General features: G+C 43.0%; 1 protein-coding gene and 1 long non-coding RNA gene across 4 annotated transcripts; both read left to right on the top strand.

The window, feature by feature from the left end:
* Window positions 1–798: 798 nt before the first annotated feature.
* Window positions 799–21023, top strand: LOC127596774 (glutaminase kidney isoform, mitochondrial-like). Of its 3 annotated transcripts, none has more exons than XM_052059619.1 (18): window positions 799–1142; window positions 5659–5749; window positions 6282–6400; window positions 10629–10758; window positions 10831–10910; window positions 11630–11793; window positions 13866–13924; window positions 14305–14337; window positions 14558–14616; window positions 14687–14753; window positions 15273–15323; window positions 15389–15565; window positions 16222–16353; window positions 17242–17334; window positions 17460–17521; window positions 17616–17692; window positions 17777–17840; window positions 19844–21023. In XM_052059619.1, the coding sequence occupies exons 1-18, from the start codon at window positions 937–939 to the stop codon at window positions 19989–19991; spliced, it is 1812 nt and encodes a 603-aa protein (XP_051915579.1). In that variant the 5' UTR covers window positions 799–936; the 3' UTR covers window positions 19992–21023. The 3 variants fall into 3 exon arrangements, with proteins under 3 accessions (XP_051915579.1, XP_051915578.1, XP_051915580.1); XM_052059618.1 differs by having other exon boundaries at window positions 5653–5749; XM_052059620.1 differs by lacking the exon at window positions 799–1142 and adding an exon at window positions 5230–5261 and having other exon boundaries at window positions 5653–5749.
* On the top strand, window positions 9993–10378 carry LOC127596775 (uncharacterized). Its single transcript, XR_007961560.1, has 2 exons — window positions 9993–10198; window positions 10274–10378. It is a non-coding gene; the product is annotated as an uncharacterized LOC127596775 (long non-coding RNA).
* Window positions 21024–21043: the final 20 nt, after the last annotated feature.

Below are 21043 nucleotides of genomic sequence, written 5' to 3'. Positions count from 1 at the left end.
CTTGCAAGATATTGTTTAAATAATATCTATTCGCACATGTTTTGCAAAGATAAATTTCGCTGTCCGGAAAGCATTTCCATGGACACTCAAGTTAAGTCAAGTACAACATTATGTCAAATGTGCAATATCAGACTGTGAAAGCAAATGTTGTGCAAAGCAATATTTGACGATTCATAGACATCCACAAACAACGTGGCTGTTAGAATGCATGTTTGGCTTAATGTATTTTAATTCTCACTTCAAATTACAACAACCACGTCTGACCAGAAGGTGGTGCTGTGTATACAGCGCTGGGGTTTGAGGAACACTCGCATCAGTCTGTTGAGGATTGCTTGTCGTGCACATCTATACTGTACTGTATGTAGTTCACCCGGTTTGAGAGCACGACATACTATTACTGAACAGGTTCCTGAACACGCTGTTTATTGACCTGAATAGCAAATGATACGAAATGGCTTTAATGACCTTTAGCCACCTAGTCGAATTCCATGCATGTGCCAAAGAGTTTAACTAAAAGCAATCCTTTTTATTAGAGTAATTAAATAATTACACCCAAGATGTTACGATTTTATTGGGCATCATTGATCTGATTTTGGGTTTCTTTGTTGTTAAATGAAAGGTATTAAATATTTGTACAGGCCTTGTACTGCACTTTATTGGGAAATATTGACATTTTATATTTAAAGTTGTATCCAATCCAAGCCAAAAGGTTATATGATCGACGGCTAAACTGACCAATGGGATTGCGAATATAGTATTTTTTCCAAAAACCAATCAAGTTTTTCAATTCAGGTTGTGACGACAAACTCGTCGTCCAATCCGCCCGTTACTCACTTACTCCATTACTCCTCAGTGTTATTCCTGCGAACGCGCTCATTCATTGTTTGCAGGATTCGCTCTCCTTTTGGTTTTCGTTCTGTCGACGCCGAGTTTGCAATGTTCCATTTACGACCAACGGTAGGGCTCAAGGACATCTTTCAGAGGCAGCTGAAGCGGCGTTTGGCAGGCGGAGTCCACGTTCCCCTTGCAGCCGGCTACTGGAGCCGCTCTCCGGCCACGGCCACAGAGCAGCACGACGCTAGACGCTTTTGTTCCAAAGCAGACGGACACAATGAGGCCAACAAAGATTCTGCCACGGACAAGTGAGTAAAGCCATGCGCGTCGCATATGCTTAGCCAGCCATTCCCAACTTCAATGACGGGGTTGAAGAAAAGACGCTTTCGTGTAATTTCATATATGACTCAGGACTTTATTATTAGAGTAACACGTACATGGAAAAAAATGGATTAGTTAGCTCACAATTCCCCACGGTACCTCACAAATGTTAGCCTCTTGAAATATTTCTACAGCCAGTTGTTAGCTACTCCATCTTGAGGCTGTTGGAGCACTGATGAAAAGTAACTACATACTTAGTTACTGTACCGAAGTAGAATAGTCTGTTAGCTGTACTTAATCGAGTAAAGTGTTTATTCCCTGAACGGAATTCAAAACACGTGTATCACCTTTCCCCATGAAAATGAAAGGAAAATTACATTTCTTTTTTTATTCAATTTAATGAGATGTTGTGCTGCCCCTTCTTCCATGTGTTGTGCCATTGTTTGTATTCAAATAATCATTTTATAAAGAAGGGGTCCCCACCGCTGTCTTGTGGCCCAGTTCCGGTCCACGGGCCATTTGGTATTAGGCCGCACAGAGAAACAATGTAAAATATACTGTATGTTAACAAACCCCTATATGTGTGTCCTACCATTTTATCGGTAAATTGTTCAATCCCAAATCACAATGTTAACCAACATGCTCTGTGGCAGCAAGTCTGAATCAACAAAGACGGCCAAAGAGCAATCACATCTGTTATGTGAGAGTCACTTTCACTTTGGGTTCACCTTTATTTCAGAGGCGTACCAGAAAAGCCGCAATTTAGTTGCTGTTCCCTTTATAACCGTCAAGTAACTAATTTTGTATGTTAAGATTCACATTTCCGCATACTGCAGTTGTGCTTTCCCTATGAGCGCCCCTACTTGTGAGTTTGAATCACCGAGTGTCCAAACCCTAACCCCGTATTGACTATTAAAAGTATTATTTTACATTCATTCATTCATTCATCTTCCGAACCGCTTGATCCTCACTAGGGTCGCGGGGGGTGCTGGAGCCTATCCCAGCTGTCTCCGGACAGTAGGCGGGGGACACCCTGAATCGGTTGCTGGCCAATCAGTATTTCTAAAATTATAATTATTTGTAAGAAAACATTTATATTTTATTTTTTTTTTAAATTCTGTAGTACAGTATTGTATAATAATTGTAAAAAAAAAATAAAGCTAAGGAATTTGCGGATTTCACTTATCATGGTTTCTTTTTGGAACATAACCCCCTGCAATAAACTGTTTTTCAATTTTACAACTCTGCTATTTGATCTTAAAACACGGACCGAAAAAACGGGAGGTGTTTTTTTAGGTGGGATTGCAATAGGTGACTGGCACCTCAATTCTTTTCAATGGGGAAAGTTGCTATGAAAAAAAAGAGTCCTTTGAACAAAGGGCAACTTTAAACCAGGAGACCCAAAGCAATTATTTAGCTCAGTGGCTTTCAAACTATTGACACCTAGGACCAGATAAGTCAGTACTTCACCCTGCCAGTCCAGTGTCATCATGACCAACATTAACATACAGTAGCGTAGTATGCTCAAGTGAGCCAAAGGTTTTATTCCTAAAAAGTACATTTAACCCCCCTGCATCATTATGTACACTTAAAACATTAAGACTGCTTTCAAATAAAGGGAAATACAAAAATGCGTTCAATGCAAATGTCTTCCACAAAAAGTTCAATAAAACAGTAGTATGCTCAGTTGGTGAAACTGCGAGAATGACTGATCGAGCTAAAGTGGGCTTGTGGAATTTTCACAGCGCTCGGATTTTTCCACAATTGGTGTAGTCAAAGCTGCTTGCTGGCACACTGCCCATCACTTCAGGTCTTCAGTCACGATGACATTCGACAGCAGATGCGTCATTGCCAGATTGATTTCTGAGTTACTGTTAAGCCATTCTCCTTCCACTGAAGGCTCGTTTGTGGTGAGTGGAGCACCTGCACCAGTACAGAATCCATCACGTTGACTTTCAGCAGCTGAGCTGGAAAAGTACTCTCAAATCTGACTGCTACAGATGTTGCAGATGTTCCGCCAGGAGGGTTTTAGCTTTGTTTGCTCTCTTATGAATTTTATAATGACGATTTGTAGCTGGAATGCCACTCAGGGGAATGCATGGGCCCACTGTTAAATCATTCAATTCCCATGACGTATAAACACGTCTTGAAAACCCGCCACGGCCGCCTACCCGTGACGTATTCATATATTGTTTCTTTCTTCTTTTTTTTTTCCATAGTGTGCAGAAGGACCTAATGCAGCCTCTTGCAAAGGATCATGTTTGACTGCATTGTGAATAATTACAAATCTTTCCAGCAGATAACAGTGTGTTTTCAGGGATCAGCCAGGTTCATGCTGCAGAACAAGTGGAAGATGCGTGGGAGGAATGGTTGGGGGGAGTTGTGGAGTAGGGTAGAGTTGGGTGGAGCAGCGTATAGTTAGTACTAGAGAGTGCATTTTAACCAGTATCGATGGAGAAATCAAAACAATTAACCTGTGAGGATTGCTTTTGGGGAAGAAAATCTTCCACCATGACTCAGGACAGGAGTTCCTCAAAGCGGCAGGACGCTTTTGTCCGTGCAAAAATAAGAAGCAGCATCAGAAGCGGCCCTGTAGGCACGAACATTGTCTGCCTCATGCAAATGCCACTCTGCAGCGAAAGTCGCAAAAGCAAGCCAAGTGAAAACAGAATGTGGGTGTAGGGCCTGTTTTGTGCCCTTGTGTCAGGGAAATTGCACAAAAAATATGCATAAATTGCAGGGTGAAGGTGACACAAATGCACCCTTTTGTGGTGTTGTTTTGTAAAGAGAAAGTCTTATTTAAATGTTTGAAATGTCACAGAAGCAAAAAATAGTGGTGCCGTACTTGAAATTATGCTTGAAATGCATGTTTTTACGAAAGTCTTTTTCACTCAGAAAATGGAAATCTGAGGAAATTTGGCTATTTTCTCATGCTGTTTGCTAAAGAACCGAAAAAGATGGAAACAAACCTTTTTTTCACCTAAAGAGAGTCTCAACTTTCTTTTGGCAAGCTGCATGTTTATTTCGCTATCGACCACAATAATCGGTGGGCCTTGCAAATCAGCAAAAATCTAGAAAATTGCTTAACGAGAGAGAGAGAGAGAGAGAGAGAGAGAGAGAATAATTAAAAAAAAGAAAAGTAGTGAGCAGGCTCCTTTCTGGTTTGTGGAGCTCCAACGTTGCACGTTGCATGGAAACAGCTAATGCAGACCCACCAATGTGGTGGCCTCAATGACTACATGAGTAGCCCAAAGGGTTCTTTAAAAAGGGATCACCAGTCATGGGACATTGTGATTTCCTATGAATTTTGTAGAAAATCTAAGCTTGCAGAAATGCACAGAATGAAAATAATGTGTTGCAAATTGATTTTCATCTGTTTCCGACCCTATGAAATCATTGTTGGTAATTAATGTGAGAAATCATTGACACATTCAGTGTCTTCGCATCGACAACATTTATTGATGATTAAAATATATGTAGTTCAAAATAATTTGAACAAATTTCAGAAGTGTGCATCAAACTGGTAGCCATTCGCATTTACAGTATCAGTAGTCAACAAGTAGCTGTCGTATTTCTGCTCGCAGGGTTTGTCCTTTTATTTTCTGTGACGGTATGTAACAATAACTGCAAAACTGCAACAAAAGAGCGGGAGGTGGATGAAAAAAATGGCACAGTACTGTACGCCACGCACATCTCTGCCAATTGTTTCTGCTGTATTGGTCATCGTCATAAATTCATTAATATTTCCTCTGCACATTCTCTTCCTTATGTTCATCTTGATCTGCTTGCTTTGCTTTGTAAGTATATTTTTACTTTAATTTGACTTTGGGTGTGTTTTCCATCAGTAGAGGTAGACCCCTCCCCCCCCAACCCCCACGCCTGCCGCTTCCTTTAAATGTCCCCATTAACTTCCCGAAGCTGCTCGACTCCTTGACCTTGTCCGCCTACCCCGCCTCCTCCCCTTTTTCAAATCTCTCCTCATCGGCACTCTTTCCCCATGATCTTCTGGACTCCAGAAAGAAAAATGTCTGAAAGTGTCCAAATTGTGAGCAGCTTTGCTTCTCGCGGCACACTGGCCTGTCTCCCATCATGCAATCCAGCGGCCTGTGAGCAGACAGCTTTGTGCAAATCCCAATCAAATGTTGATTCGATTTGGATCGTAGCTGAGTGTCGCCGGCCCGCGATCTCCTGACCTAACTAACTTGCTTTGCCGCTGCGAGTACCAGCCGGGTCCACGCCTGAGTGCATTCGTTCATCTCTGTGGGAACATTTGCCGTTCACTATTTTGTGTTGCTTTAATTTGACCTTCAAACAGCAGCTGCTGCGTTGAGGTTGATTGGAAAACTGCAATACGATGGCGTTCTCTGGCTGGTAGTCTGGCAATAGCACTTGGGTGCACATGCAATGACTTGACCCGACTTGTGATGTGTTGCTCAGTGAGTTTGAGTGTCAGCTCACCTGTCCGTCCGTCTGTCTGTCTGTGTGTCTCTCATGCAGGAGAAGAAAGGCAGGTATTTTACCCAGCCTGGAGGACCTGCTCTTCTACACCATAGCTGAAGGCCAAGAGAAGATCCCAGCACACAAATTCACCACAGTGAGTCCAAATAAGGACTGTTTGGAAAATTTCGCTGGGAATTTTATAGGCCTTGAAGTGACCCAAACAGGAATAAATGGAATGTTGGCTATTAATTAGGGAGGCCAGGGGGTTATAATCCTGACTAAAACAAGCAGTTTGCAGACGGGTACCGTTGAATATGAAGAGACCATTAACCGAAAAGCGTCAGTCAAAATGCAGAAGTAAGGCCACGGTTGAGGCAAGGTTCTCTCATTATGTAAAAAATTGAATGGGATTTTGTTTGTATTTTTGGATGGGGGTTGTGGTATAGTTTTGTTTGTTTTCTAATGGGTTAGGTGAGGGGTAGAGCCATATTTAACCCAACATTTATGTTTCATTGAAATAAAACTTAATTACTGTTCCAAATTCCCCCCACTTAACTACTCATTGACATTTTCTGTACATTTTGCAACCCAAGTCTAAATCAAGAAATGTGCTGTGCTTTTCTTCTTTTCTTTTTGAACTTACTTTTGATGAATTACTCAGTCATGCACCCTTCCGCTCTCCACAGGCTCTCAAATCCACTGGGCTTCGCACAGGAGACCCCCGGTTGAAAGAATGTATGGAGATGCTGAAGGTGACAATGAAAACAACCTCAGATGGAGCCCTGGATAGACACCTCTTCAAGAAGTATGTTTTTAAACGAACACAACTGACTCTTATTGTGAAGAAACACAATTAAAGCTCCTCAGGGTCCTCATCCATATTCACTGATGTTGGTCCCGATTGGACCGAAGCCAGCACACAGCCTGAGAGCAAAAAAACCCAAACCAACATATAGACGTCTACACCCCCTGTTCAAATGCCAGTTTTCCGCAACATAAAATGAATCATCTTGAGCACATTTGAAGAAAATGCTTAATCTTTTCATAAGAAAACCTTTATTAGTTTCACAATGGAGAAATCCTCAATTTACAGCAGCAAAATTATCTTGAAATGGCCTCGCCCCACCGTACCTCTCTGAGCACTTTCACCCCAAAGCAAAGCAGGTTGCTTGGGAAGTGTGATGGCGATGCCCGACAGATGAGGTTGACTCCCTGAGCCGGGGGCGTGATGACGGCTCATGGTTGTGATCCTCTCTCTGCGTTGTCTTCCAGAGTTTATTTATAGAGCTAAGCCTCATGCAGGAACCACGTGAGCAACCAGCCGGTGGAGTGCTGCATTTTTTTCCCCCACAGGGATCCCACGCTACCGGGATTGCAGCGAGGGATGCCAGAGAGATAGCAGAGACGCAAATCCCAACTAGCCGAGAGACGCTTCCACACCACTGCCTTGTTTTGTTGCAAATGGCAGAAACTGCTTTGAGTTGAGAAAGAATTTGAGTAATTTGAAATTTTAGTGAGAGACCTGCACACAAATTGCCAAGGGCTTGCATATGAAAGAGAGAAGATATGATGCAACACATTCCAATTATTTGCGTTTTTTTTTTTTAGTGTTGGGGTCGTCATTGTAATGAAAGCATTGTTTAGCGTTGGCCTAGTAATTTAGGAGCCGGGTTTAACACGACTACCCCCTCACCACAGGCAAAGGTCAAAAGTGACATGTGACCTGTAATTCTTGACCGCCCTCCTAATGAAGGCATATCAAAGACATGTTAGGATATGTGTGAACCGGTGATGTGTTACTCGAGCCGGTCCTTGGCCTCGAGGACCGAAGGTCGGTCCTTGGTCCTTGCCCTTGGCCTCAGAGTCAAGTCCTTGTCCTTGGGTTGCCGGTCATCGGAAACAATGAAGGATTTGATCCTTTAATCCTTCATTCCACAGATATAAAGTGGGCCCGGGGACCGCAAAAATTATGGAGAAATCAAACAAAATCCATCCAGGGAAACCCATGTTGATGACTTTATCTCAGTGTCAGTGCAACGTGTAAAGAGCGGCATCACAGTTGGTTTCAATCACGGTTCGTTCTGTTCGATCGGCAGTTTAAATAGCGTGTAAAGCCTTTCTGTAACAGTGGTGTATTTTTTTTTATTTAGTTATTTTAGTTTTATTTAGTTATTTTTTGCACAGTCGTCACGTCTGCATGTATGTATTGTATTGTTTGTGTGGTGGCACTAGAATGTTTGTTTGAACCAACTAATTTGCGTTACAGCTGGAGTCAATAATGCCGGCACTTCCGGTTTTGGCCGTTGGGATTTGGAGTCCTTTTGCTCGATTCCAGTCTCATGTTTGGAATAATGAATATTGATAATACATAGTTTAAAATAATGGTTGATTTAATTATTTTTATTATCATTGTGAGGTTGAAGGTATTAAATTAATTAATGTAGTATTAGTGGTTAGTGGTAATAATGGTAGTACTCAGAGAATGTTTAGAGATCAGCCATCCCGTTACCTCTGCGTCCTAGAACTAAACAATGTGCGTTTTTGGGACCCAGGTAAATTTCTTAGTCAAAACAAACAAACTACGGCAAGCATGAGGATTTCACAATAACAACCGTTACCGGTAGCGTGTCGTTTCCGTGGCGTCATTTTCACGGTACCAAAAAATAGTTGAACTATAAAAGTCACCGCACACGAGTTGACTGTGTGATCAACGCGATTTCACTGCGCCTGTATGTGTGTTTGTGGTGTGGTGTAGTGTGTGAGTGTGTTTCTTATTTACTTTCGTTTTGTTTTGTTTTCAGTGTTGGGGGGGCGGGGGCGACGCAACAGTTGACGTTATGTGCGCATGCGGGTTGTTATTTTAGTCCGCAAACTGAAGAATCGCGCGGATGAAAGTTTGAGATGGCGGCGAAAAAAACTTACAAAGGTCTACTAATTACGATATTTAAGAAATGGGAATTGTAGTCTGATTTTTCGTATGAATCATCCAAAGGGCGTATCACTAAACTCACCTGTGACGTATGCACAGAACGTGAGAGCGAGATACGACGCGAGGCACGATTACGAGGCAAGTTGGCCATTAGATTTGTAGGCTAATCGCTGTGAAAAATAATATGAAACAGGATTGATTATTCTATAATTTACTGGTCGTAGCATGGTAACTTTATGAATAAAACATTCGTCGAAGGTGTAGTAATGCTCATGTTTAACTGTTGGTAGAACTCAAGATGGCGTGTGTTAAATTCTTTCGTCAAATTGATCGTAAATTACACATGCATCGTCTTGGGAAGAGGATGTCAAGCCACATCAATACTTATCAGAATCAGAATCATCTTTATTGGCCAAGTATGTGTGATATATGGTATTTGCTGCTTCGCTGGTCTTCAAAAAAACACTCGGTGATCGGTGGCTGTTTCCCGACGAATGAGCACTTCAGGGACCACGGCTGATTGGGAAAAGATTTTATTCTACCAATGTCAGAGTGAAGTCTTTCCAAAAAGTTGAGTGGCCCAAGGCATGGATGTAAAAAGCCTCCCTCCCCTGTCAGGCCCGTATCTTTTATACCTCGCAAGGAGCTGATGTCATGGCTTTGTGCACCAGCTGCGGTTTTCAATCTACTAGTTTACTTCAGTCCTAAAAAAGGAGATCTTGACCAGCGCTGTTGGTGATGGACGGCAACAGCCACTTTACCTTATTATAGGATTGCACACACTGCTGAAACTGGATTCTCCCTGACCAGCAAATATAGAATAGAATCGTGTTACTGACGCCAGGGGGACATTCTAAGGCCACCTACAGGAATAGAGAGGGAATTCCAAATTACACTTCATATGTAGAACACACAAGGAATTTGTCTCCGGTATAACACGCTGCACTAGTATCATCGTAAACAATGTCTGTATTAATGATTACCAGTCAATTCATCTTTGCAGTGTGAGATTGGAAAAAATACCCTGATGATGCCACATGAGTACACCAGTTTTTGATCCAACCTGGAGTACACGGCTGCTGATATAATGTTCATTGTTAATGCCTAGTTTTCAAACATTGACCCTTGAAACATTATACTTTTGAGTTTCGAAATTCTTGTTTATCAATATCAGTCAAAATAGAAAAATGGGTTCCCATGATGAACGTTTACGGAACCCAACATTTGTAATCGTGGTTTCCCATTGGGTAATCCGACGGAACCGAAAAACGGTTACCATGAATTTCCGAAATCCTCAGGCCTGCTCCTGAATTATTTAAAATTTAGCAGCATTTGTTTATCATTGTATGTATATGTTGTTGTTTGTGTTATTATTATATGCAATTGAATAAGTAGACCCTTTCAGAATTCGAAATTTGGGACTCTCTCAATGCATAATGGCACTCATAGTTTTCTGATCAGCGAGTCCATGGGACTCGCTGCCGGTAAACTGTAAAATTATCACTGAGAGATTACCGCTTTTTCTGCAGTCAGTGATTGACTTCTATGCAGTCATTTCTCAACTTGTGTTCCGTGCCACGTCATGCCTGTTGAGTGTTGATTTACTACATATTAAGAAACTACTGCACTAAAACATTAATTCATAAATGTATACCATATGATTTTATTTTCTCAGTATAAATAACACGTACCCTGACTGTCCTACTCTTTGAATAAAAACACTTCATTCAAGAGTTAGGGAGTGCAAAGGGTTATGGCGGAGGGGTGTTGCAAATCATGAGGACCTGCCAAGTGGTATGATAGCATTGTTTTATACATGTCCTCGGCTAGGCCTCAGCTTCAAAATCAGTCCTTGGTCCTTGGCCTTGGCCTCAGAAAATTTCTCTAGTCCTTCCCCTTGCCTCGGAAAATGTTCCAAGTCCTTGGCCTTGGCCTTGGGTTGCCGGTCCTTGGACACAACACTGGTGTGAACTGATGTAAATTGTGCTGTGTGTGTGTGTGTGTGTGTGTGTGCTGTGTGTGTGTGTGTGTGTGTGTGTTGGTTGGGGGGGGGGGGTACTATGCCCACTTTTATCCAAAATACAATGTTTCCTTTTGTGTGCAGATGTGTGCAGAGCAACATTGTGCTGCTCACTCAAGCCTTTCGTAAGAAATTTGTCATCCCGGACTTCCAACCGTTTTGCCGCCACATTGGCGAACTGTACGACAATGCAAAGAACATGTCTGGGGGACAGGTGAGCAACCAAACATAGGCCGGCCTGGCTGAGTGCACACATTGGATGGCTACCAAAGAAATGTTCCTGCAGGTGGCTGACTACATTCCCCAGCTTGCTCGCTTCAGCCCAGACTTGTGGGCCGTCTCCTTGTGCACCGTCGACGGTCAGAGGTACAATATTGCTTGGTAATGTATATGCCAGTACAGTGAAAAATGGACATAACAGACCCACCCACGATCAGTGAAAATAGATGAGAAAGAAGAGATCATATAAAAGACGTTGGGGGACAGGGGTGTTGTTTTACCACTCCCACACACTTAAAGCATTTCTCTTATTAAAGCACATTTATGCTTACAATATTCCTGAGCACCTGTTCTCACGCTCGCTGTCAAGGAACAGGAGACTTTCGTATGATGTCACTTGAACGTCCCACTTCTCCAAAATCGAAAGGGCAGAGTGTGCTGGCTTCCAGTCACTCAGTGGAAGTTTATTGCTAAATTGAAACAAAAACAAATTCAACCTCAAATATTTGGTGGCCAACATTTCCAGCTAAACCATGCAATCCTTCCAAACATTCGCTACCTTAATTCTAGCATATCATGAAACGCGAAAGATGAGCTAATGGAGAAATTCTGGGTTTTTCTGGTTCTGGTTTTTAAGCACAATATAAATCAAGATGTATTGCGCTTTAGAAACAACTTCAACACATTCGGAACGGCAACATACACAAAGAGAGCATTCGAACAGACACTTAACGTTTTCTATCTGTTACGCGGCGCGTCTTCCAGCGTAGCCCAGTGCTGTGGCAAATGCATCAACAAAGCAGGCGTTCACTATACAGCGCCTGCAAGGAGTCACTAAGCACCATTAACGTGCGTCTTTTTTCCAGGCACACGGTAGGTGACACCAAGGTGCCCTTTTGTCTGCAGTCTTGCGTGAAGCCACTGAAATACGCCATTGCCGTTCACGACCACGGCACCGAGTACGTGCACCGCTTCATTGGCAAAGAGCCCAGCGGCCTGCGCTTCAACAAGCTCTTCTTGAATGAAGATGGTGAGGAAGCACACCGGCACGCCTCCGACTTTGGTGGCTGGCCGAAAGAAGAGCTTTTTCTGGAGGCGACATGAAATATTGATGGGAGGTTGCAAAGGGGGCTGTGTGGCTGTTGAGTGGTTAGCACATCCGTCTCAGTTTTCTCACATCCGGCCTTCCTTTGTGGACCTTGCATGTTGTCCCCGTGCGTTAAGGTTTTTTTGGTGGCTACGCCACCTTCCGCCCTCCTCTCCAAAACAAGCATGTTATGTTCACTGAAGAGTCTAAATCAGTGGTCCCCAACCGCCATTCCGCGTACCGGTACCGGGCCGCACAGAAAGAACTTGCCTTAAAGAACGCGCCCCCCCCCAAAAAAAAGACTTTCAAAAATTTGTTCCAAAAAAACTGCTGGAGGCAAATGACGGCCGCCTTAAAAGGACATTCGAGACAACTGGATTAAAGTTATGGCTGAATATTCTGAGATTGCCACAAGAGCACTGTAGCTATTTCCGACATGCTACCTGTGTGAGCCAGGGGTTTTCTGCAGCAACGGCGACTAAAACACAATTACGAAGTAGACTGGACATAAAACACACACTTGAGATGTCATTGTGTCCTATTACCACGAGATGGGACCGTCTGGTGTCAGAAAATGAAGCTCGGGGCTGTGGTGAGTCGTCATTTTCATGCACTTTAAATTTGCATTGTATCGTATTTTGAATGCATTAAACATTACTACGCGATCAGAGTGTTGTGGCCAGATTATACGCTCCTTGTGTTTATTGTGGGCGGCCCAGTAGTCCAGTAGTTAGCACGTCAACTTCACAGTGCGGAGGTTCAATTCCAGCTCTGGCCTCCCTGTGTGGAGTTTGCATGTTCTCCCCAGGCATGCGTGGGTTTTCTCCGGGTACTCCGGTTTCCTCCCACGTTCCAAAAACATGCATGGCAGGCTGATTGAACACACGAAATTGTCCCTAGGTGTGAGTGTGCTTGGTTGTTCGTCTCTGTGTGCCCTGCGATTGGCTGGCAACCTGTTCAGGCTGTCCCCCGCCTATTGCCCGTAGACGGCTGGGATAGGCTCCAGCACCCCCTGCGACCCTAGTGAGGATTAAGCGGTTCGGAAAATGGATGGATGTGTTTATTGTTATTATATTTCAAAAACACCAGTTTTCATGCAGCTCATAGCACATTATTTTGTTGTATTATTTCTGCCACATCTTTAATGCCGGTCCCTGAAAATATTGTCTGACATAAACCGGTCCGTGGGGCAAAAAAGGTTGGGGACCCCTGGTCTAAATTGTCCATAGGTGTGAATGTGAGTGTGCATGGTTGTTTATCTTTATGTGCCCTGCGATTGGCTGGCCAACACTCCACGGTGCACTCTGCGTCTCGCCAAAAGTCAGCCGGGTTAGGCTTGAACTCATCCACAAAGCTAATGAGGTTCAATGCGGAAAAAAAGGGATGAATGCATGCATGGCTTGTATCGGAGCAGATTGGGCCTTCTCAGACAAGCTTCCATTCCAGGAGTTTAATAATAAGCGCAAATAGGAACATTTTGCACACATCCAGACAAAACGATCAAATAGCATGAACAACAACAACTGCTTTCTAAGGAGAACAAAGTAGATCTGATATTTTATTGACTATTGGCTTTTGTGGTTTTGTTTTTTCCATTAGTGAAGAAAAACATACAATACATGCTGATTTATATACATGTTGATTTAAATATTACTCGTTCCCTGACTCAACCTGCAGGTATTAATAAAATTAACCAAAAGAAAATCTCGGCATCCATAAATCCCCCAGAAAGTCCCATTCCACTTGCACATGAAAGGACGTCTTTCCTTAAGCTTTGCAAGACTCGCCTCTGCATTTTTCTTGCTCAACCCTTTTAGGCGTTGGGCTTTACAAATTCAACTGAAATCAACTTGTGTGAAAAGTACCAGAATTCTGCAACCTCCTGTCCTACGAAGCCCGTCTGTAAAAACTCCGCGGTCAACTTGCGTTTTTCTATTGCTTTTGGCATGCGGTCATTTTATGTCACTTCTGTGAGAGAAGTGACCTTTCTGACGCGATCTGAAACTGTGCCGCAGACAAACCACACAACCCCATGGTGAACGCCGGCGCCATCGTCTGCACATCTCTCATCAAGGTAACAAACGGAACACACAACAACAAAATCAAGTAGCGGATCTTTATTACCACACCGTTGATTCAAATTGAGTTAGTTTGGCAAGTGTTCAGAAATGCCAGATTAGTGCACTCAAGTAGATTAAGGATTTAATCGCTCAGAATGGGGATTTGGTGGAAAGCAGCATGACACGTACTTCGTGCGTGTGCACACGTACGCTTACTCACGAAACATTGGGCCACTTTCACGAATGATCTCAAGAGTGCCCCCTGCTGTACAATATGAAAAGCGACTTGTGGCTTGAACGTCAGACACGAACAAATACACTTATGCTGAGACTTGCATTTCGTAAAAGTGACTAGAATGATAAAAATGGGGAATGTGTTCAATTTGTGTTTCAGCAAGGAGCCAGCAATGCTGAGAAGTTTGATTACGTGAGTATTACCACCTACATTTGTCATACATCTACGACCACTTTTTTTTTACACACTCGCATGTCCAACAACCCGAAAGCTACTGCTACCTTGACGCCACCACACATGATAGCACTTTACTCAAATTTGGACTAGCAACAAAAAACTTGTCAATTAGATTGAGTCACTGTACCACTGTACTCCACGTGCTCATTCTAATGAATGTGAGTGATAAGTGCAGGTCATGAACTTCATGAACAAATTGGCGGGAAACGAGTATGTCGGCTTCAGCAACGCCACGTGAGTTCAACAGAGCGCCGATATTGAATTGCGATTCAGGTGAAGCTAATCCATTCTGTGCGTGCCCCAGGTTCCAGTCTGAGCGTGAGTCCGGAGACAGAAACTTTGCCATCGGCTACTACCTGAAGGAAAAAAAGGTCAGATTCCATTGGCACCTGTTACCTCCGTCCATTGCGCTCCCCTAATAACAATACTGCCACATATTTTCTACCCAAGTGAATCAAAATCAATTTAGCAGGAAATATTGGGTGAGTCTCATAAAATGAAGTGGCCAGCCAGATCGGTGCCCCCTGGCCTTCTGTTTGCCCCTCATGCTGTACAGCAGGGGTGCCCAATCCAGTTCTCGAGATACTGAGGACAAGCTGGTTTTAGATGTCTCCCTCCTCCAACATACCTGATTCAAATGATCAGCTCATCAGCAAGTTCTGAGAACCCTGATAATGCTCCTGATTATTTGGTGTGTTGGAGAAGGGAGACATCTCACACAGGATGAATGGGGGCCCTTGAGGACTGGACTTGGGCAGCCCAACTCTCAGGTGACCTTGAGTGACATGAAAGGCACATGTTCAAGTCTGGCTCGTCTTTTCTCCTCCCTCCAGCCTCTGAGATAAGCAGAGTCAAATGTCAACTGTGTTTTGTTTTTGGGGTCCTCGCAGTGTTTTCCAGAAGGAACAGACATGACATCCATCTTGGACTTCTACTTCCAGGTAAAAGTTGAGCAGCAAATCCACTGGAGATTGACGTCGTGACAGTGTGATTGTTTTCCTGTCAGTTGTGCTCCATAGAGGTGACCTGCGAGAGTGCCAGCGTAATGGCAGCAACCCTCGCCAACGGTGGCTTCTGTCCCATCACAGGAGAGCGCGTGCTGAGCCCGGAGGCAGTGCGCAACACTCTCAGCCTGATGCACTCATGTGGAATGTATGATTTCTCTGGACAGTTTGCTTTCCATGTAAGTATCGGTGTCCCGCTAGGGCAGGGGTGTCAAACTCATTTTCATCACTGGCCACTGTTATGCCCTGTCGAGCGATTGTAGCGCATAGAATGAAACAAAGGTTACTATTTCTTAGTGATGGGAAAATGAAGCTTCAAATTTGCTTCATGAACCAGCTGCTGTGTTTGTTTGACTCACCTCAATGGGACTGACTGTTCAACTTTAGGCTGAAGGCACACCGACTTGCCGTTTTGTTAAACCCTTTTACTTAAACCAAAAGGGCCAATCTCGAGGAGTCAAAAAAATACAACTGCTTCATGAAGCAAATCTGAAGTTTCATTTTCACATCATAGTATGCGGTCTATTTAAGTCGAGTCTTGAGCTGCAACTGAGATTATACCACTACTACTTCACACCACTAACTTGGTGGGGGGAAAAACTTTTCAATGTTAACAATATTTAGTTTTTTTTACCAAAAATGTATGAGAAGTAAAACGACTTCTTAAACGACTTCTTGGTGATCCGTAACAAATATCGTACATCCAACTAAACATGTGAATCCACTAATCAGTCATCAGTCTGAGCCTTGAGTTTGACATGCGTGCCTTGAGAAAAAACGTTAAGAGGCCTTTGCCACACGATGTACGCCACGCATATACTCCAAATGGTTTCAGGTGGGCCTCCCAGCTAAATCTGGCGTCGCCGGCGGGATCCTGCTTGTGGTTCCAAATGTCATGGGCATCATGTGTTGGTCTCCTCCTCTCGACAAGCTGGGCAACAGTGTGCGAGGCATCCAGTTCTGCACGGTAACCTTGCACCTCCAATCTCTGAAACGGTTCTTCAAAGTAGACGAGTGACAGGCCGAGACATTTGTTTTATTTTGAAATCCACTTTGTTTGGCACATTTTCCAAATAAATACGCTGTAAAAGATAAGTTCTCAATACATTTTATGGGTAAATTAATCATGCAAGTAAATAAATGACGTTACAAAAGGTAATCATCTTGGAGCAAATTCCTCGCACCTCCCTAGCCATCATTTTTTAGGAAACTCCCCAAAAAATGGTGTGAACATTGCATCATCATGGAGAGCATTCCCCCCCCCCCCCTCTCCCTCCCTTGTGGTTTCCTTTCTGAACTCTGACTGTAAATTTCCCCAGTGTGGGACAAATAAAGGATATCTTAATTTGCCACTCATGAAAACTAGATGCCGAACCCCCTACACTGTGCAACAGTTCAGTTGGGTTTGATGTTCCCCACTCCCCCAGATTGTACCATGCCATTTAAATCTCCAGTGTGCATGTCCTCCTTTTTTTACTGTAGCTGCCGCTCGTCTCCACCCGCTCCTAAATAAAAGTGAAGTTGGGGCTCTGCGTTGAAACAGTGACACACATGGCTACCATCAAGCGGAATCCACATTCCTCCAAAATCATCACTTTTCAGGGGAACCCCCAAAAATGGGGGTGAAATTGACCAAACTGTGACTTATGGCAGTGATATATCTGTATTGTCAAGTTGCGGTCTACTTAATGTCCAAACCGGTTGTAAAAGGCGCCAGACTACTTCCTGTTAGGGCAAGCTTGCGGCCTGTCGCCGTTGTCCCGACTCCATTGTGCGTCCGACCCGCCAGTGCGCACGGCAAAAATTAAAGTGTATTTATAGCATGCAAGCGCCGATAACCGTAACTTTGTCGCAGGACCTGGTTTCCCTCTTCAACTTTCACAACTATGACAATTTGAGACACTTTGCAAAGAAACTGGATCCTCGCAGGGAGGGAGGAGATCAGAGGGTGAGTGATGACATGTCTGAGAGTTGTCAAATAGTCCAGCCAGCTTGTTTGGTGACGTGCCACCTGGTGGAAAACATCCATCCAGCTGTCTAATTTCTTTGCTCTGGGCCTTTGGGTTCTTTCAGGTAAAGTCTGTGATCAATCTGTTGTTTGCGGCTTACACCGGAGACGTGTCAGCACTGAGGAGGTACATCGTCAAAAACATTCGGGACCCAGGACAGCTGGATTCTATTTGAGTCCTCCATAGTGCATATCTCTGAGGCTATGTTTTGCCATTGCAGGTTTGCGTTGTCCTCCATGGACATGGAGCAGAGGGACTACGACTCCAGGACGGCTCTGCATGTGGCTGCAGCCGAAGGTGACGCTCGAATAACATTTTGTTCCCTCAGCTTTAATCTTAGGAAGCTGACATCTTACGCATTTGTTTTGGTTTGTCTTTCAGGTCACGCTGAGGTGGTTCGCTTTTTGCTCGAGGCCTGTAAAGTCAACCCAGTCCCCAGAGACAGGTAACTACTGCAGCCGTAAATGTCAACGTTGGGTAGCTTACAAATGTGCATGCGGCACTTCAAGAAGTAAGGCAATCAAAGTCCACCATTCAGTCGCACGGGACCACAGCGGCAGCACAGGAGCAAGCCTCATATCAATTTCATCGAGAGCACAATGTACAAATTAATGTACAAACTAAGCAGAATGTTACAGGGCCTGAAAGGATTTTTTTCGTCTTCTTTTTTTTTTTTAATCCAGTTAACGGTACTTTTCCTCTACAACACATTTTCAAGTCCAGCTCCGTTGAATCTAAGTACAATGCTTTTACATGTAATCTTATAGAACTGTTAGCTTTTAACATTTTGGTGGGTACAGTTTGATGTGCACTTTATTTTAATTGAATCATTATTGAAATGCTGATCCGCTGCCCTTTCTCAGCAATGCATCTTTATTTACATGGAACATTTTGTGTGCTGCTGACCTCTGATCCCTAATGGGTTTATATTCCAGGAGTATTTCTTGAATGTATTCAGAATCTAAGCCATTTAGTGATTTAAAGAGCATCATTTGCAAATCTACAGCTAACTGGGAGGAGCGAGTGTCAAGTTAGAAAAGCAGACATACTGTATATAATACAACACAGGCATTGAGATATGCATGGAGACATCTCAGCTCCTCAATAAGCCACAGTGATGTCAGTTGTTCCTCGCAGAGGATAAATAATACATTCCTGTGCGTATTCTTGCATTATGTCATTGTCAATATATTTTTTTTAATAAACCCCCTGCCTCAATTTTGATGACTCCTTGGGCTAACTCAGTGTTTCTCAAATAGTGGGGCGCACCCCCCTGGTGGGGCGCGAGGCTCCGTCAAGGGGGTCGCGTTTGACCTCGGGGAACAGCTTTTTAATTTTTTTACTGTCCTAAACTAATGTGCAGTTGCACCTCCACTCTGTTAGGGGGCAGTGGCATTCTCATTGGCAGAGTTTGCGCATGGAGCATTCTCTGGGAGGAAATATGACGAGGCGTATGTAGCGCTTGGCTTCAATGTAACTGCAGTAGCAGACGAGGAAAGATTGCTGTGCTTACTGTGTCGAAAAAATTTCGTTAGCGGACAGCATGAAGCCAAATAGATTAAGGGGTCACTTAAAGACATTGCACCCCAATCACGCTGGTTGAGTTTTTTTCAGCGAAAACGTGCCGAATATTGCCAACAATCATGCCACTTTGTGACTGCTACTTCAGTAAACTAAAATACAGGTCCCTGCTACACATTGAGCATGGACCTGTATTTGCTGTGTCCTGCTTCAAACCTCGCTTCGAAAAGCTGTGCATTGCAAAACGTGCTCATTGTAGCCATTAATCCAGACGTCATCTTTGATTAAAAAAAAAAAGCACAAATTCTTTCATATTTTTTTGTTTTGCTGGTTAGTTTTTTTCAATATTGTGCTCCTGAGATAATGTTGGTGATTAGTTTGAATGCATTATTAGTTATTGATTTTATGTCATTTTATATTTCAGTATCGTATGGTTTGACATGGTCAGTCAAAAATATTTAGTGTTAAATTAAGGATTTAATGTTATTTTTGAATTTCAGATGCACTTTACATCTTTTCTGTTCTAGTTACTAAAGCTATTCTTTGTTGTAAGTTGGTCCATATTTCTTTCTCTTTTTATTCTCTTATACATTAATAAGGATACAGCGTTGTGCAACGGTGTACTTATAACAATTTTATAGACAAATGATACTATTTATTGTGGGGGGGGGGGGCAAGATGTTTTCCTCTTCCTAGGGGGGCATGACAGAAAATAATCGAGAACCACTGGGCTAACTACACAAGTTTCAATTTTCTGTTTCAATGTTGGTCATGGTGGTAGTACTTTGGAGGACGAAATATTTTTTTAAATAGTACTTTGTGTAAGCCGTTTGAGAACCAATCTATGAGAGGCATGATCATGCTTGATTTTCAGTCAATTGCCCAGACAGTGGACTAGATTACAAAGGATGATGATTCATGTTGCAGGTGGGGTAATACGCCGATGGATGAGGCGGTTCACTTCGGCCACCATGATGTGGTCACCATCCTGCGCGACTATCACAATCTGTACAGTCCTCCGGAAAGCCCGGCGACAAACGAGAACGCAGAAAATAACCTGGATAGCATGCTGTAAAATGTCTGGAAGCGGCATCGCCACTTCAAAGCGTCTTGCACAGAACTTGATATAAACATAACTTATACAGTATGTTGTTCTGATGACAGCAAATGTTAGCACCGAAGAAAACGCTCTTAATCATGTTGTTGTTGTTTGCTGATGTTGTTCTTGTACTTTCAGCGTGTGTTGGCGTAGTTGTAGGTGGAAGCTTTACTTTTGTAGCGTCTTGGAGGATGTTACTAGCCAAAAGCTGAATGCTGGCTTCATTGAGTGGCAGCTGGTACTTTTTTTTTTTTGGACCGATGTAGACAAACCGTATTATTTTCAACAAAGCCACGTGGTGGAATGTATCGTCTCCTGACACTCAGTGCGTTTGTGTGCGTGTGTCTCTGTATTTTATATTTATTTGTGTATGTTTAACAAAAGCTACGCGTGTATAAATAAGTCACTTGTGGATCTCCATATGGCACCTTGTTGAATTAAGTCTTGAATGGAAAGTAATTCCAAATATTATGACTTTAAAATGTTTTTGCTGTTTACATTTCCCAAAACATGTTTTTATTTTGACTTATTTGGTATTTATTCCAGAAAAAAAACTCAATTTAAAGATGACAATGAGCCAAAGTTCAGGAATTTGTTGTGACAGTACAACTAATCAGAGTGGAGCTTTTGACCAATTTGCTAAAAATGAAGCTTTGTGCTGAAGCTGTTGGATGTTTTTACGTGTATTAAATGTTGTGATAGTTTGACATTTTTGTCGCACAGATCGCCAAATCTCACATTTGGGAAAGTTGTTCCTGCAAACGACTCAGGAAGGTATTTGAAGAGCTCAAAGAAATACTTCAAAACAGGGTCGCGTTTATGTTTTGGAAGCTTCAAAACTTGACAGAAACAATGTTGAAGCACAATAACTGCAATTTTACTGACACATTTAGCAGAGCGGATGGTCAAATGGACTTGAGCTGATTCCCACTTGTGTTAGTTGTTGCTGCTGTGACTGGATGTATTGATTTCTGGAAACCTCACAAATTAAATATATACCGTACTACACACTTTTTGAGCATATTTTG

This window comes from Hippocampus zosterae, chromosome 2 (genome assembly GCF_025434085.1).
Source record: "Hippocampus zosterae strain Florida chromosome 2, ASM2543408v3, whole genome shotgun sequence".
NCBI classification, from domain to species: Eukaryota; Metazoa; Chordata; class Actinopteri; order Syngnathiformes; family Syngnathidae; genus Hippocampus; species Hippocampus zosterae.
The sequence above is the reverse complement of the archived record's forward strand: the minus strand, read 5'-3'. Positions and strand labels throughout refer to the sequence as shown.